The sequence below is a fragment of the Fonsecaea nubica genome, assembly GCF_001646965.1.
Source record: "Fonsecaea nubica strain CBS 269.64 chromosome Unknown Scaff116, whole genome shotgun sequence".
NCBI lineage: Eukaryota > Fungi > Ascomycota > Eurotiomycetes > Chaetothyriales > Herpotrichiellaceae > Fonsecaea > Fonsecaea nubica.
Window position 1 is genome coordinate 34,748 of NW_019173789.1, and position 17,930 is coordinate 52,677.

Genomic DNA, 17,930 nt, shown 5'->3' on the forward strand with positions numbered 1-17,930 from the left:
TGATGATTGTGGTCACGATATAGTACAGCTGTTGTTTATGCGTTTTAGCGTCTGACATGATACAACAATTCTCTCTAAACTCCCTCCCTCCGAAGCTTCTCCCCGAATGCTCTCACTGGCCCGGCATAGACTGGTTGGTGTTGACCAGACCCTGGATCAACTTATGATCTTGCGGGTTTGCCGCCGCCTCGTACAGCACATGGACTGGCTCGCGGTTGAGCGCCATGAAATCTCCCTTGAACCCGAGATAGCTGATGCGAGTGACATCCTCGTCCCCGCCTGAATGGTTGTCCTCGAAGAAGAGATTGATCGAGGTTGTGCCATTCCATAGCGCCCGGTTCAAGGGAATCTCGGCCACGTCGTTGCTCTTGGGGAGAGTCAATTTCTGCGTAGGTTTCAGGTCGGATGCGAGGGTGAAGTCCATGTCGTCTCTGTTCCGGAAGAGCTTGAGTGTCTGTGGGGCCGAGTCTGTGTCTGACGTCCGGATGAGGATGGAATAGAGCTTGCACGACCCAGCAAACGGCACATGCATCAGCAGCTGTTCGTCTGCATCGCTTTCGAGAATGGGCTGCTCATTGAGGCGTTCATCCCACGTCTTTTGGACTATCGCCGCCCCTGAGCGCGGTTCAGCCTCGTTGAGGGTAATGATGCCTTCAAAGTTGATCTGTTTGTAGAGGTTCGATTGAAGGGCTGGCTCGAGGTCGTGAGAATGGTCGTGTTCGTGACCGGCGCCATGGCTATGGTCGTGGCCGTGGTCATGGTCGTGATAGTGATCGTGAGAGGACATTTTGCATCTGAATCCGCCGTCGTTCTGTCACTTTCTGTCCCAAGTATTGCAGTGCTTTGTGATGTGCTGCTGCTGGCGCAATCAATCATTCATACTTTGTGTTTCCTACCATAGATCGAAACACCGCATCCACAGGAGTGTTCTTGTGCAAGAGACGGTAGGATCCTCACCCCACTGTCTCTTCAGGTTGTCATCGAATGTTCCAGGACGTGAGATGGGCGCGATGGGCCGATGGCGTCGTTCTTGTTGCCGGCGCCCAAGAGGGAAAAGTGGCGCAGGCGGAGAATCTTGGTTTCTTGGCCCCGCCTTGTCTCTTGATTGACGTGCGCCATTCATTTGTCCTCAACCCTTGTTCCTGATTCCCATTCACTCAGTTCAGACCGCGCAAGGATCTTGTGTCGGTCCTGTCTAGAGCTTGATGAGCACCTCATCAGATTTGGTGGTCAAGGAATGAACTTGCCATTAGTCTAGTTGTGTCATACAGCTGAGCAACGACAGCTGATACAAATGGCACCAAGGGTTAAGCGAGCAACACAAGATTGGAGAAGTTAATAGACCCCAGGCATGATGGACAAGTTTTTTGTTCCTCTTAAGCGTGAGCCCACGCCAGCTGCACACGGACAACGTCAAGAGTTGCAGCTCGCTATGCAGTTCTGGTGGAATGTCGTCTTGTTACCTCTCAGGAGGGAGGGAAAGCCCCCAGAATCAATGGTGAGTTCATTGTGAGCCCCCTGACATATACCTTTCCAGGTTGGTTATATCAAGGTTGTATACGACAGCCAGAAACATCCACGACTGAGTCCCACAATCTGAAGCCTTGTTCATCGGCCTTTGCTGCCATGATGGATTGTCGAACCCTACCCAGTGGAGGTAAACTCTTCACGAGGCTTAATCATCTTCTGGCATTGGTGGATGGTGTGCTGGGACTGTCTCTTGTGATGTCGAGATGTCGAACGACAAGGCTGTGAGGACATAGGGGTGGCATATGTGCATTTTCGGGGTCTCCATGGCACGGTTTGACCGAGACAGGAAGCACGGATGACAGGAGAAGGACAGGAACACTCTCCATCTTCCCTTCAAGACGTGAATCCCCATCACTCAACCAGGAAAAGCAGGTCATCCGAATGCTAATTCGTTTTCGTGCCAAGGCGAGGCCGTGAAGTTGTATACAAAACTCATCTTCTGCCTCAGCCTGCGGTGTTTCAATTCCATCCTCAAACCATCTCTCTCGAATCGCCATCTTTCAAGCCATTCATCATCAAACACTCGCTCTATCTCCATCTACATTCGTTGAACCATCCCCTCTATCGCCCATCATGGCAACCACTACCACCTGGGACGCCATCGTCTTCATCGCGTCGTACGCCTTCGCCGTCTTCCTCACCCTGGTTGATGCTCAGTCTTGTGGGAACATGACCACAACTGTTTCAGTCATCGAAACCGTCACCGAGACCATCTCCTTGATGTCCGGGCCCGTGACTGTTACCATGACTGAGTCCATCGACGCCTTCAATTTCACTCACGTCTCTGGTACTACCTACCCCGGAATCACTGCGACTACAGACACAGTCACAGATACAATCATTGTCGGCAATGAGACCAGCTCCCTGTCTACTTCAGGTACGTTACCACTGACCAACACTACTCCCCTTCCTCTTGACAGCACTTGGCTAACACGTCGTCGCGCAGCCATCGACTCTGTTCATTCCGGTTCTGCCATCACCTTGACAAGCACCACCAAGATCACTTCTTATGGTGAGTATAAGGACAGCCTGAGTCGCGTCAAGATTAGGAAACTCACAAAAGCAATAGTCAACACCACTGTCTCTGCTACCGGACCTGCTACTTCCAGTGGCGCAAGCAGCAATCTCACGCGTGGTAAGTGATTCAAAAAGTCGCGTCACTGCGCTGCCTCATTTCCTTCCTCGACTTCCTGTCGCATACTAATATGTGTATATAGCATCGGTGCCTGGCTCTCTTACTCTGACATTCCCCATTGTCACTGCCAGTCCTCCTTGTGCCTCTGGTCTCCCCAATGCAACCTGCGGTAATGGCAGCTTCATCTCAGTCGCTGGAACTTCGGTGGACAACTTGACTTCCCTTACTACCGTCATCAGCACCGCATACCTTGATACCATCACGTCGGTTGCTCTGGTCACCACCGTCACTGTTGTGAACACTTCGAAGCCATTCTTTGTCAATGGGACTTTTGAGACTAGCTTCCCCTTTGCCACTCCAGACTTGTCGTCTGCGTTGAGTGTCGCATCATCTGCCTTTGACAGCATCACTGGAAACCATCCTGTCAGCAGCATTGGCACCAGCACGAGCACGACCACAACCACTGTCACACTGTCAAGGAGTTCTGCCACTGTCGGCGCTGCCAATTCCACACTCGAGACTGCTACTTTGATGATGTTCTCTACCATGACTACCACCTCGACCGTCGAGCCAGTCGACTCAGCCTTGAGCAAAGCATCGTCGCTGCTCAGCAATGCTTCTTCAGAGATTGGAACCAAGACTGTCATTACTACAACTACTGCCACACCTATTGGCACAGTTCTCAGTGCTGTTTCTTCCCTCCTCAGTGAGGCTACATCAGAGATCGCAAGTGTAAGCGAGACCGTCGGCGCAAGCACTACAACTACCACTGTGTACACCACTGTTGCTGCAACCAAGTCTTCGTCCTATGCCGCTGGTACGACCTACACAGTGACCGTTCCAGTGTATGTCAACACCACGACAACCTCTGTCTATGAAGACACTGTGACTACAATTGATCGGTTCAACACTAGCGACACTGTTCCGAGCAAGGAATCCGCCACCACATTCCTCCCTTCGACCGTATCTGTCGGCATGCCCTTGTTGTCTGTTCTCGTGACAAGTGAGAGCTTCAACATCACTGCCTCCCCCATTGCAAGCAGCAACGTATCAGTGTCACTTCCCATGGTGTCTGCATCCGTCTCAGAGTCTCAAGCATCGTCATCAGTCTCGGTCTCGATCTACACTCCAACTATGACTGGCGCAGCATCTTCCGTGCGCGTCCCCGGTGTCTTTGGTCTGATCACCCGCTTCTTGATGGTCCTCGACCTCGTCAAACCCAAGACCACCCTCGTCAGAGCCTTGTCTGCACTTCCACCTGACCCAGTCACTGCTCCATCCCCACCCAGCATGACCACCACTCCTGGCGTCTCGGTGTCGGTTTCTGTGTCCGTCTCGACCGTGCCGTGCAACTGCACCACAAAGTCAAACATGACGACCACCGGCTTGGACAGTGCAAATTCTACCGTCTGGCTGACTAGTACCGTGTTGAGAACTTCGACCATCACAGCCACCACGACGACCCAAGTCCCCGGTGCTCACCCAGCTCCAGCCAACTCATCTCTGGCAAGCACTGTCACCACAATTCCACCTCCTGCTGTGTTGGCGAGCACCATCTCTGGCGCCACCGAGTCTCCAGCTTTGACTGCTAGCGGTAGTGCCCCAGGTGTCGGTGTCGGCGTGACCATCACCCCCGCGTCCATTGTCGGGAACACGACCTTGACTGTATCCTTGATCAACGGCCACGGCAATGATAGCAGCACTGCGATCCCAGTGAATGCGTCCGCCCCTGCATCTGTGTCCGCCACCACCGTGCACAGCACCACCCTGACGCCGTTCCCCAACACCACCACCATGACCATGGCCATGGCCAGCATCACCGCCAACGACAGCGTGATCCTGCCCAACGCCACCACCATGACCGTCAACAGCAGCACGACCGTGCGCCCCACCGTGACGAGCTTCCTGAGCACCCACCACACCAGCCACTCCAGCGGCTTCGCCTTTGCCACCGCCAGCAGCAGTGGAAACGTCACGGCTTCGTCGTCGATGGCCTCGTGCTCTCTGGCCCGTCTCACCGTGCACACTGTGACTGCCTTGCTCCTCGTGGCCGTCACCGCCTGGTTCGTCTTGTGAGTGTGAGTGTGAGTGAGGAAAGCGTTGACAGCCGTTGATCCCTACTTACATGCTTATCCTGACGTTACTCCACTTCCCATCATATCAAATCACCTGGCTTTTCAAATGGTCATTCATGCCATATGATACGATGCCATACGATACCTACGAAGCGATGTTATGCAATGCCGAAAGGATGGACAGGAGGGAATGTTCAGTGACTCGGAAATTCCAGGGTCAAAAGGACAAGGTCGGAATGCGTCGTCACCTACCACCCCAACAACCACAATCACAACATTCAGGATATCTCATTGCGTGGATCGCCATCGGATGGATATTGAAAGAGCTTTTCCCCCCTTTTTTGCACTCAGGTGCACATGCGCGTGCTACACAGTAACAAAAACACCATGATACCAGACAGAAAGTGTCATTGTCATCCCCATAGTCAAACATAGGGAAATGAACAAAAAGTGCTTCGAACCCTGCCTGTTCCTTTTGTATCTCTGCTTCCTCTGTCCGTACTTGCCCACAACTAATCTATAGTCAACTATCAAATACTCGTTACTTCGGCCACAAAGCACAGCCTGCCAGTGCACAACTATCCCTCGGCCGTGGGCCTTGTGTGGACATCCAATCGCTCCTCACTCTGATCCATACTCTCGATCTTGCTGATAAGCTTTCTTTTGACTGTCTCATGCTCCTGCCCGAGCTGATGTTCGAAATCAACAGTACTGTCCCTCAGCCCTGCGCTCTGCACACTGTCGCTGGTGACGTGCCGGTCGTACAATCCAGTGGAGACCTCGGCAAGGCCGCCCAGTTTCATGTTGGGATCGCTCTTCAAGGCCGACAGACTCCCAACACAGTCCTGATATATGCGAGTCCAAGGTTGGGTGTCCAATGGCTCTGGAGGGCGATCTGGCACACGATTTACCACCTGTAGCTCCTGTAGGTGGCTGGTTTCTGCAGATCCATCCATATCTGGTCGCCAATCAAATGTCCCACAGCCTTCAAACCGACGTTCATCACCAGAAATCACTTCAAGCTCCGGATATTCGACACTGGCACCCACGCTGATGCTGCTGCGATGCCCGTGAGTGTGCACGTACGCTCTGAATTCGGTGCTGCTGCTGCGGTAGAGTCTCTTCCATCGTCCAGCGAGTCCTTTTCGGCTCTTGCTATGCCGCATACCCAGAGACTGTGTACCCCGTATACGCTTGGTTCCGGCTTTCTCTCCACCGTCTTGCTTACTAAACTGCAGCATTCTCCAAGATCCAGGAGTATGTAATGCTCGTGTCGGTGTAGGCCGAGCCCACGGCGTCCGAGGGGTTGTGCATGAGGTGTTTTCGTCCTGATAGTCGAGAGCAAAGTCTCGCGTTGCGACACCGTCCTTGGGCCCTGCTGAGGCGCACCTCTCCTGTCTCGTGTGGCTGGGAAAACGTCCCCAAAGACCAAAAATATCCTTCAGCGGTGTACTCGCCCCTGAAGCCCGGTCACTTTCGCTGGAAGCTCCAACGACGGTGAACCGTCTTCCGATATCTAGGATACTCTTTTTCCTAGAAGTCTTCTTGGCTGGAAGATTGAGAGGTGTCTCCTTCCCAACATCAACGTTGGTGATGCTGGGGCTCGGGTTCACACATGGCAGTGGATCAGATTTCTTTACGCAGATCTGGAGATGACGTTGCTTTTCAACACTGGATGATCCATTGCGGACTTTGATCTCTTGCAAGGTGTTCAAATCGGCTTCTTCCGCCGTGGTCTGTTGGCTTTGATGAGACAGCTGAGCTGCACTGATACTCGACCTCGTACTTCTCCTCCTACCGTCACGATCAAACTTTGGCGATGTGAGGAAACCACCCATTGTATCATGTTCAGGCTCTTCCATGGCTCGTTTGAAGGACCTCTGCCACATATCGGTAGCAGACTCGTGCAACTTGTTGGGGCCATCGTAGATCGATCTTGCTGCATCGCCATCTTCTGACCTTGAAGGCCGTCCAGTAACAGAGATTCTCGACAAGGGCAGTGAGTGTCGTGGATGAGAGATGGCAAATGACTTCTGGTTGCACGGACCTTGCCGGGCAGCAGTGGTATCTCCGTTACTGGCGGGCTCGATTTCACTTTTTCTTTCATTGTGTGCGTCGCGAATCGCTTGGACGTTGATTTCTGTCAATTTTTCATTCCTAGCCTCTCGTATAAGATCGGTGTTGATTTCGCTCATGGCTTCATTGGCTTCCGTCGAATGCTGAATTTGCTGGTAACTCACACCAGGGTGTAGGTAGTAATCAGCGTTGCTCCGGTCTGGCATGCTGACACTTCTATTCCTCTTGGTGAACTCAACACTCCGTCCTTCTTCTTCAATCCCTTGATTGTTCTCTGAACGCTTTCTGCTAAACCAAGCACTTTCTTCTGCAACTGAAAGGTTGCCGATGCTGGCACTAGAAGACCCTATAGGCAAGCTGATGGACTCTGACCTCCCGCCAATGGCTATGCTATTGGGATTTCCTTTGCGCTTACTTCGCCTAGGTGGTCCAACATCTTCGAACTCACTATCACTCCAGTAGAATGATGAGGCATCCTCGGTACCAGTCAGGGGTTTGGACTTTCCAAATGTATTGGCGTGGGTTGGTGAAGCGTCAGGCCTCCGGCTGAAGCATGTGCGTCGTCTGACCAAGTCACCTTCGAAAAGTCGTTTAGTTTCAGGATCCGATGGTCTTCTATTGTGCTCAACCGTGATAAGACCCCCGACTCTCCCGGCCACGGATGTTTGGCTGGTGGAGGGTCGGAAGTCTAGAGAGTTTCCTCTCGGTGTTCGAGCTGTTGTTGTGTGGCTAGTATTCGGTCTGCCAGAAGCAATAAAGGATGGACTTGCGAGGCGTTGAGAAATTCGCATATTGTACAAATGGACCGAGCTTCGGTCAGAATCGGCCAGAGAAGAGAGATCTTTTCTCGATATGCCCTCTCTCCCTGGCTTTGAGACGTCGAATGGATCCAGGTCAGTCATTGCCAACGAATTCGATTTGCGAACGAATGCGACGGCATTGTCACCGGGCATTCTTTCCAAAATCTCGACTGACGAGCGCTCACCATACTTCGAAATGAAACCTAGCAGGTTTGGATCTAACTCCGACATTAAACTCGCCCGTGGACCCGTCGCATTGGAGATCTGACTTTCTCTTTTGGCCGCAGAATCGGTGCCCTCCAGTGCTTTGAGCATAGCCACAGATTCGTTGCAGTCTTTCAACGGAGAAGGAGTGAGGAGATCATGCTCTCGAGCGTCAGGGTCGGTCGAAGGAGGCATGGTTTTGGATTTAGTTCCTTGTGTAAGCTCGATTGTAACATCGGCTGCCAATTTGCCGGGATGCTTCGAGGATCCTAAAGGTGATTTGTCTTTTTGACCTTGGACGACTTTGATAAACGAGGCATTCGATGGTGTAGACGGGGTGGATGATGCCTTTGGATTCTCGGATCGGATATGGGGGTCCATCAGTGTACGAATACTTGTAGGAGACGGCGGAGTACAGTCGGTTTTAACGAGCTGAATGCTATCGGGTGAAGACAGGCTCAGCACCCTCGATGGACTTAACTTGCTCGTGCCATCGCTCGCCTTCAGCGCAGCTGTCTGGATGCTTTTTGCGTCGCTATCATAACCACCCTCACTTGCAGTCCGCGACATAAGAAGTTCGAGGAGACCCGTAGATCGCTGGCTCAGTGTTCCTTCAGGGGCATTCATTCCCAATTGTGCATTGTCACGTCTTGTCGTATCGTGAGGAGTAAGCTCAGATATCATTTGAGGTCTAGAGCTGCTCTTGCTCAATCTCGACTCCGAGAGCTTCTGCTTAATGTGACTGCCCAATTGCTCTATGCGGCTAGACTGTTTCCGATGTTGATCTTGTGGCCCAAACTTAAAGTCAGTGTCCAAGGACGGCTCCCTGTGGAGATTCGATCCTGAGGGAAGAGAGGCAGTTCGATAGCCACGGACGGAAGATGAGGACCGGAAAAGTTCGCGGAGGGCTTCCCTGTCTGCTGTGTGTGCGCCTGACTGGCTTACAGCGTGCGGAATCTGAGAAGCAGGAAGTTGCACCGAAAGAGTAGAAGGTAGGGTATGGAGGTCAGATTCCGCGTGGTCTTCAGAGGGGCGCATGCCAAAGCAGCAAAGAAAAGGCGAGAGGAGGCGCTTTAGGGTACACATGCTCGATAGCAGGTAAAAAGCAGGTCACACCGATGGAATGAAAAAGAGAAGAAATGTGGTCGTGTAAAGTTGGGTGCCATGAAACAACGGGGAAGCATCTGGGGCTTCAAATGGTAAAGAAACAGCGTGATATGAGCAAATACTCAACGACTCTGGCATGATGAGAGGCAACACCAAAGATGCTCAACTGCGGACGGGAAGGACGATGGCAAGAACGAGGGACAATTTTGTGGGAAGGAGCAACGCAATTCTCTTCAATTTCGATGCAGGTTGTCGCATTGCTTGTCCCGAGACCTGAGAGCAGTCAGTCTAGTATAGAGCTGCACTTCAGTTATCTTGACTCCTTGAAGTGACTTTTCTGATAGAAGAGGCGCAGTCAATCAAGGGCGCAAATAGAATAGCCCAAGCACTGGTTCTGTCGTGGCCTCTGTTGCGGGGGTTGAGACTAGGCATTATATCGAAGGTCATCACTGCTGCGATCAGGGAAAAAAAAAGACTCGAACTCAACACATCAAAGCTGAGCTGGTGGATGAAAGGACATGAGGCCGAGAGGTGCTGTTCGCGCTTTCGCTTGCAAATCACTTAGACTTCGCAGTAGCCGCTGTACGGGGGATCACAGCGTCAATACGCCTCATCTCCTGTCACCTCCACCATCCAACATACTTCCAACCACAAGTCATCACCTTTACATCTCCCACCGAAATCTGTTGTTGGAAGCGAAGAGAAGATCCCTTGTCGACTCTGCCTGCTCTAAGAGTAGCCTCCACGCGTAATCGAGTTACACTCACTAATGCCCGCGGACCCTCAACCCACTCGGTGCCACACCAACAGGGAACATGGCCAAACAATCAGTGCCAGAGCTGGAGGTTCAAGACTTGGATCCACAGGGGCACGCAACAGTTACATTCAGATACAATCCTGAGACTCAAAGGCTTCAAGTCCATCGTCCCCAGAGATCCTTGTCGCCCAAGAAATCCTTGCTCACCAAATGCATGGGCCCCTTTCTGCCAGCGGGATACCCTGGCTCCGTCAGACCAGATTATACTCCGTACCAGATCTACGATTCTGTGCAGGCTTTTGCCTCTACCATTGCAGGACTACTAGCCTCGCGGGCCGTCTTCGTTGGCATGGGTGTAGGGTCTGAGGACGCCTCGCTTGTGACCACCATGTTGTTGTATATCGCGCAAGAAACCATCGGCCGGGTTGCGACAATCTTGTTTGCCTACCAGTTTTCGCAGAAAATCGAAGCAGAAGTCAAGTTCTACCGCTTCTTTGCCGACATAGTCAACGATATTGCCTTTGTCCTAGACTGCTTGAGCCCTGGTCTGCCACTGTTGGGGCGAATCTGTACTCTTTGCGTCAGCAATGCGTGCAGAGCGGTTTGCGGAGTTTCTGGCGGGAGCAGCAAGGCCATTTTGAGCTCCCACTTTGCAAAGGAAGGCAATATCGGAGAGCTCAATGCCAAAGACGGCAGTCAGGAGACTGTCGTGAGCTTGGTCGGTATGTGGGTCGGAGGTCTGCTTGTCAGCAAGGTGCACGGCACTTTTGAGACATGGTGCTGCTTGATACCCTTATTGGCAATGCATCTGTGGGCGAATTGGAAAGCCGTGAAGAGTGTGCGTTTGACTTCGCTCAACAAGGACAGAGCCATTATTTTATTCAGCGCGCTTCTTCGAGGCAGGGCAAAAGGTCTGAGTGAGGTAGGTGAGGAGGAATCGATCTTGGGACTGGGACAGATGTTCCGTACCTCCAATTGCCATGAGGACTTCCAGGTCGGTGTTAGCGTGAACAAGTTCCTACGAACCTTACCTGAGGGCGAGAACAATCCTTCGGGAAGAGACCTCTGGTTTTCTCAGCTGCTCAGGGTATTCCAGGACGAAGACTATGTGCTCTGGTGGGATGTGCGGTCAAAGCAAGGATTTGTGCTGCTGAAAGAATCGGCCAGGGGTGAAACACAGGCAAAGGCAATCTGCCAATTGCTTCGATTATCATCGCGAGTGAAAGCCAACCCAAATGTTGCCAACTTGTCGCAGCAGCATGCCCTTGTGCAAGGACGACAAGACATTTTCGAGGCCACCCAGCATCCTGAACAACACGTACTGCCTTCCACTTCAGAGGAAAAGCTCGACACTCACAGCCATTCCTCGCAGCTATACGATGGACTCGACCCAGCTATTCAGCTGATCGTTGACACATTACGGGAAAATCGACAAGAATGGAAAAATATGCAGGACCTTGTGCTGCGCCTTGGCTGGGATCTCGATCTCACAAATCTCGGGAGAGGTCCTTGTCACCGCATCCGCGTGAACAGCGCTCCATTTGAGGACAAGAAAGACAGATGAGGAAGTCGGTCCCTGAGAAAATTCCTGCCACAGATCCACCGGCAGCAGAGTCAGTTACCACCTGTCAATTTGACCTGGCCAGCGCCATGTGGCCAATTGGGGGCATCATCGTAACGTCCGCAGCGGAGCAAGGTGACGTGGGAAGGCAAGCCCAATGCCACGACACGACGACGGCTCCACGGAAGTGCCATTCACTACGAGAATGTTGCTTGCTGAGGATCAGCCCGGCGGCAAGAAACCGCCCTGTCCTTGGAAGATGGTGATGCCGTTGGTCCGAAGCAGCGCCGACGATGGAATAACCGTAGCATCAGGATGCCAGGGATGCCCACGTGTCGGCACACGCGCGGATGTCGCCCCAAAAGCGGAAGCATAGGCGAAATGGGTAAATCTCTCATCTAGGCAGGTTTCTAGAAGACTGAAAGAAGACTGGTGGAAGCTCGGAAGCGAGGTCCGCCGCCGTCGCCACGATCCAATCTTCCGAAACGCCAGAGAGGGAGCAAATCTTTTTTCCGCACAGAAGGAGATGAATGGCTGCTGGCACGGTTGTGTTTGAGTGTGTAGTGGAGTCGAGGGCAAATCTCAAGCAACAGGTCTTACCTACGAGGACGAAGTACTGCATGTATTCGGCACATCGGGAGTTTCCTTCCAGAAAGTGGAGTAGTGACTTTCAATATTCGTCGCCGGAGATGCTTACCAGTCACTGCCTCTCAATCAAAATGCGATCGGCCCAGATCTTGTAGAAGAGATCTACAGTGCAATCAAGGACAGAATGCAAAGCATGTGCACCGACAAGTGGGAAGATATGTAGAGAGCCTTTTCTTTTTCGTCTGTGGTCGCATCTTCTGCAGTTCGTTCCGATCACCATCAACTTGTGCCAGGACCAATTCGGTGACCGCTATTATTCGGGGGTATAACTTCCACAAATGATTGCCGTCGCCACCTGCCAAAAGTAAACACGTTGCAGCTGACCTACACGTATCTTTTCCCCAAATGGCCACCCGGCGCAGTTGGCTGTGCAGATTGGGATCCCAGCCATGGCCCCTGAAGTGGAAGAATGTGGAATGTCAGTAGCAGATATATCTCTCTCGCGCAATTGTCACTAGTAGATATTTTACGTCGTGTATGGCCATTTTGGATAGATACAACGGCTAGGATGGGAGCGGTGAGGCAGGAACGGGAAGGAGGAAGGCCTTGGACAGGCCCAAGCGAGAAAGGATGCACAGCGGCAGGGTTTCAGGCCTCATAAGTAGAAGGATCTGGCGACTTTTCGTAGTTTGATGTCGTCGAAATCCGGGTAGCGGGAGAGATGGATGTTAGGGAATGCCGGGTAACAAAAGTCCACAATCCTACTTGGTAGCCACACACCTATTAGCAATAGCAGGTCCAACGGCACCGAAACAGGCTGACAATCTAGGGAAGGCAATAGCGAGAAACTTAGCCAAAATCAGGTTCGAGGGTGATTGCGAGCAAAACCCAATAAATTGTCGTCGTCGCCTGTGGTGCCAGTATTGGAATGTGTGTGTGTGTGTTTGTGGCGGGGCAGTGAAAACGGATTTTCCACCCTAATTGCCTCTGAAAGGGGTACCAGGGCATCCAAGGCCACTGAAAAAGGCACTGGGAGACGATGAAGGTTGCCAGAAAAAGTGGGCAGTGGCAGGTGACTTGATCACTATTTTTTTTGAACCCGAGGGGCCGAGTTCTGGAAAACGCGTAGAAGACCGAAGAAAGAGAGTGGAAAAGTGATGGAATGTGTGGAATGTGCGTAGAAGCCTGAGCGAATTGCTAGAAGCCAGCGAAGGACCGCCTAGAAGCCAATCAGGCGGGGGCGATCGGGGGCAGGCGTACAGGGAAGAAACAGGTACGTAAGAGCAAAGGACATGAGCGCAGAGGTTCCCTGTAGGCATTGTCTGATCATCACTTTTTTTTCTCACCACAGTGCTTGGACTCGCAGCCCTATGAGTTGCCGACCATGGTCATCAGCATTTTAGGCCCATGTACTTAGTTATACGAGGGCATGACGAGTTGACAACCAAGTTAGGGGGCTGCCACAATCTCTTAAAGTTGTGGCCCGGCGTCCTTTACATCTTGGGTATTTGCCTTAGGGCGTGGTGGGCGTAGGGGTAGTACGGGACCCCTCCCCGTGGGCACTCATTTGATCATCATCCCATCATAATGCGCCCCAAGCAAGCCAATCCGCAGGCTTGAAGAGGGCTCCATTGAGATGCAGGCCTGATTTAGCCTGGGCGACTAGTGGTGCTTAAGGCAAGGCTCCTCGGGGCTAGTGAACAGCGTTGCAGCAGCAGGTCCGAACCACTTGCTCTTGTCTGTACCAAGTCACTACTACTCCTCCTGTTACTGATTGTTACTGACTGCGTTTGTCCCTGTGCCTGTGCCTGCGCCTACGCCTGAGGCCATGTGCCCTTGTGTCAATTACGCTCTGGTTGCCTGCTGTCCATGCGCGTATTCCCTACCCTCGTCTTTCTAATGCACCCTCGTTCCCATCTCTCCCAACGACCAATTCCCCCCCTCCCGCCCCCCTGAAAGGCCATCTTGGGACCATCCATCCTGACATTCCACGAGGAGGAATAATACAGCAGCCTGTTCAAGCCTGACACGAAAGGACCTTGCTAGCCAAAAACCAAATTCATTCCCCTACCAGGTCGATTGACAAGGACCTTTCCGGGTATTGACTCTTTTCATCCCCAAACCCACTCATCTTCTCGCCTCCGCCTGCGCCTGCGCCCGCGCTGCACTGAAAAGCAAACCTCGACACTCCGCGACGACAGAAGTATGACTCTTAGCTAAACCTTGCACAAGAGCATCTTTCGCCTCTCCACTTTCCGGGTTCCTTCTGGTCACCCAGTGTCCTGGGCATCCACATCCATCATCCACCTCACTGTTACCTCTTACCGTTGTCCTCATTCCACTGCCCCGTCACTATGACTGTGCCCGGGCCTTGATCTCACTAAGCTCAGAGGCGAAAAGAATTCAGTCAAACGTTTCCAATCAACTCTACAGATGTCCCTTTGATCTTCGACTTTGGGAACATTCCGACAACACTGGCAATCAGATGTTTGTGCTGAATTGAACATCTGCGGCTGCGCTATTCGTCCTTCTCTCGTCGCTCTTTAGGATCTTATTGTCGCATCACTATCTGCTCACACAAATAATTACACCCTCCCCGTTTGCCGCCTCTTTGCGTCTCGCCGGCCTTGCCTTCAATTGGACGCTTTGATCGCCCTGTTGACGTCTTCTCAGACGAACACCAACCGAGCACACGACGCACGCCCTTCTGCCACGTTATACACCCTCACGAAGCCGTTCAGCCAGCCAGATCACACACTTCTTATCGCTTCAAAGGACCACGTTCGAGCCCAACATTTGGCGCTTCACAAGTCGAACCATCCCTACAGAAACCCCTGTCGTGGTTACACAGCGTTCTTCTGTGACACGGAGAGAAGCTTGCTGGCAGGAAGAGTCTCGGATATACACAGCAGGACAGCCGTCTATCTTGCAGTGTCTCTGTACAACTCAGGACCACACCCTTTTGCCCCTCTCCGTGAACAAGACACTGGCGCACCGGAGACCTGGCCTGGAAGAATCCAGTGACTCTGATCAAGGAGGTTATAAACCGAGATTCGGAGTCCAGATCACGGCGAACACCTCTAGGACAAGTGTACACTCCTCGGGCAGGATTGGGTACAGACGAGGCGTGCAACATAATAGCTCACTCTAGGTATCTTGCGTCCAGCAGCGGTCAAGTCAAAGCGAAGTCCAGCGCAATGGTTAAGAAGAAATCGATCTCAATAGCGTGGCCATATACACCTGAACCTTCACCTCGTCTTGACCCTTTGGTCTATCCCTTGGTCGATATTCCTGAAGATTTCAACATGTCGGAGGAAGAGTTACCTCCTCGGGCAAGGCCCATCAGTATGGCAGCCCGAAAGGAGGGCGTCCTATCACCGGGAGGAAGACCGACTTTGGACGATGTGCTCAACAACAAAGCACCATCACCCTACACCCTGGCTGCGTACACGGCATTTCTATCGCAACAGCACTGCCTGGAAACGCTCGAATTCACCACAGAGGCCAAGAGATACTCGGATAAGTACGATGAAGCATCGGTCAGTATGGGAGGCATGCCCCTCACAATAGAAACGCAGGAAGGATGGGAATTGATACAGGACTGGACGCGGCTTCTCGAAATCTATGTCAAGCCAGGTGCTCCGCGGGAAATCAATTTGCCGGCCGAGGAACGAGATGATCTGATCGAGCGATCCTATGAGTTCAAACCTCCTCGTCCTGAGTATCTGGATGCCGCCGTCAAACGCATGTACGACTTGATGTCGGATTCGATCTTCATTCCATTTTGCAATAGCCTCAAACAGGTTTCTCATGCCCAGACATATACACCTATGTCGGAATTTGCGGATATGGCTGAACTTGACCCCTCCCGATTAACATATGATGAGCGTGGGCTACATCGGCGGATGCCTTCTCGTCGGCGGCGATCTCCACCACACACCTCGGCGGTCTCGTTTGAAGCTACTCGATCCCCGCCGCAACAACATCGACCGACACAATCCTCGTTATCGTCCGCATTGGGTCGGCAGAGCGGTGTGCGCTTGTCGACGCACGTGTCACACTCATCCGCAGTCTCAGAAAGTGCACTAACTGACAGCAGCGGAGGCCCGGATAGCCCTCCTGTCGGTGACCTTATGGAAACTGACGCAGTCATAACCCCACCGACCACTCCACCAACGAGCGAGCTGGGTGGGATTATAAGTCACGGGAGTGGGAGCGGATTGGCAAGTGTCAAATCACATCGAAGTGAAAGCGGTGGCTGGAAGAAGGCCATGAAGATTTTTGGCGGCAGCAAGAGGAAGAATGGCAGCAACGAGCATGACTGACACGCAATAGAGGGGTCCTCTGTGGCTCCTCGAAACCAAAACAGTCTATTGTTGAAGGATTTGTGCCTGCTTAGGTGATAATGTGGTTTTTCTGCAACGGGATTACGAAAGGAATTGGAATTGGGTTGTGCCAACTGAGGACAAAAGCCGGCAGCATTTCGGATCATGGGACTGGTAATGGAGTTCGCAATGCGACTACGAGATATGATTTAGCATGATGGCGTTGGGAGGATTGGGGGTTTTATGGTTCAACTGGAAATACGCGGAAGGGTTCAGCACTTTTCTCCTTCTCTCTGGAATGTTGTTTTGCCTGCTCTGGTTGCGAGGCCAGACGAGGTCTTCTTGCACGATGCCGGGCCTAGTAGAGCACGATATGAGATGAAATGCCTGGTTCAAGGAACATGAGATGAGTGGAGTCTGCCAGTTCGGGAGCGGAGCTGGACAGAATGGGATATTTCTCAATGTACACAACAAGCAGTGGGGATGATCCTTGGTGATGCGGCTGACTGGATACTGATGCCATGGGATAATCAATAGTAACGAGTGAGTACCTCGAGTCGAAGTACCACTGCCTGCAAAAATGAAGCATGTGTCGCCGTTTGTTCATGACCCCTCGCGTCATCTCCCACACCACGTACAAGTGCATTGATCATCCTTCTCTGTACCAAACGAGCCTATTGCAACTTGACTTTGGTACAGCGAGGAAGTTGCCGGGTCTCTTCGCCAGTCAACAAGCGATAGGGACAACAGTGATCTGCCGCGGGGGACACGGCAGTACCAAACTCCTATCATCCCACGGCTAAATCACAGCTATGTACCTCGAGGACATCTGTAGATGACCAAGCCATGGGGAGATTTCACAGGACTGATGCGTCCGGATATTCTCCTGGGGTACACGGTGAGGGAAGTGAATGTGTTTGATGTCCCCGGCAATGGTCGGGAGCTGCCCTTCTGCCTTGGACTGCGGCTCCATGGACCTTGTCTGCTTCTTCCGCTCCCACCAAGCTGGCTCCCAGAGTAAGTCAAGTTGACTAGGCCCAACATTATGACAAGCATACTAATCGGACAAGGGAAGGCTTCCATCTCTTCTCCGACAGCGAGCGATTCTCATACGTTCTATGCGACCTGTCCGATCCGTCCGCGTCCCGCCCATCTATCAATCCACCTACAATGGTGACACTACATGGACATGCATGAAGAAGCGGCCTAGGCCTAAGAGCAGGGATGATGATGAACGGTGGCGATGATACCCCCCTCAGTGGCACAGCAAGAGATGGACTTCGGGTGCCTTGTGGCTCAGCGGGTTACGAAATCACGAACATGAAACACGGCATCGCATAGTCTGGCTTGCCTGTCCAGAATCTGGGCTATCCGGCCACCCCCAATCAGCAGCTTGTCCTAGAGGACGTCTTGATTAGAAAAGGGGTCAGCATGCTCGGGGATAGAGTTCGATCGGGGAACTCTCATTCGTTCATCTATCCAATCGTCTGCTATCCTCGAGCCAATCGCCTACGGAGGCAGAGAATCTCAAGGCATGCCAAAGGGCCTCCTTCCCGGCCCCTTGTTCCTAACGAGAAAGGTTCCTTCCGCTGAGGCAAATATCCCGCGATGAGAATCAAAGACGGGTATCTCAATCAGCATCAACGGACAATTGACACTGTTGGAGGAGTGCTGGAAGACCAATCATGTTTTCGCTCCCATCAGCAGATCAGTCCTCTGTTTGAAACCTCCACTTCCTTACATTGACCTCCTTGGTGCATGAAACTACCCGA

The 17,930-nt window shown here is 52.3% G+C and overlaps 5 protein-coding genes across 5 annotated transcripts; 3 read left to right on the forward strand and 2 right to left on the reverse strand.

The window, feature by feature from the left end:
* Positions 1 to 112: 112 nt before the first annotated feature.
* On the reverse strand, positions 113 to 787 carry AYO20_10601 (hypothetical protein; the record flags this gene model as incomplete). Its single annotated transcript, XM_022648857.1, has 1 exon — positions 113 to 787. One exon carries the CDS (start codon positions 785 to 787, stop codon positions 113 to 115), a length of 675 nt encoding a protein of 224 aa, XP_022495160.1.
* A 1,316-nt stretch (positions 788 to 2,103) lies between these two features.
* AYO20_10602 (hypothetical protein) lies at positions 2,104 to 4,741 on the forward strand (the record flags this gene model as incomplete). Its single annotated transcript, XM_022648858.1, has 4 exons — positions 2,104 to 2,407; positions 2,477 to 2,542; positions 2,600 to 2,665; positions 2,748 to 4,741. The coding sequence occupies 4 exons, from the start codon at positions 2,104 to 2,106 to the stop codon at positions 4,739 to 4,741; spliced, it is 2,430 nt and encodes an 809-aa protein (XP_022495161.1).
* A 577-nt stretch (positions 4,742 to 5,318) lies between these two features.
* On the reverse strand, positions 5,319 to 8,504 carry AYO20_10603 (hypothetical protein; the record flags this gene model as incomplete). Its single annotated transcript, XM_022648859.1, has 1 exon — positions 5,319 to 8,504. The coding sequence occupies one exon, from the start codon at positions 8,502 to 8,504 to the stop codon at positions 5,319 to 5,321; it is 3,186 nt and encodes a 1,061-aa protein (XP_022495162.1).
* A 1,238-nt stretch (positions 8,505 to 9,742) lies between these two features.
* On the forward strand, positions 9,743 to 11,248 carry AYO20_10604 (hypothetical protein; the record flags this gene model as incomplete). Its single annotated transcript, XM_022648860.1, has 1 exon — positions 9,743 to 11,248. The coding sequence occupies one exon, from the start codon at positions 9,743 to 9,745 to the stop codon at positions 11,246 to 11,248; it is 1,506 nt and encodes a 501-aa protein (XP_022495163.1).
* A 3,782-nt stretch (positions 11,249 to 15,030) lies between these two features.
* On the forward strand, positions 15,031 to 16,158 carry AYO20_10605 (hypothetical protein; the record flags this gene model as incomplete). The annotated part of the gene is made up of 1 exon (XM_022648861.1): positions 15,031 to 16,158. The coding sequence occupies one exon, from the start codon at positions 15,031 to 15,033 to the stop codon at positions 16,156 to 16,158; it is 1,128 nt and encodes a 375-aa protein (XP_022495164.1).
* Positions 16,159 to 17,930: the final 1,772 nt, after the last annotated feature.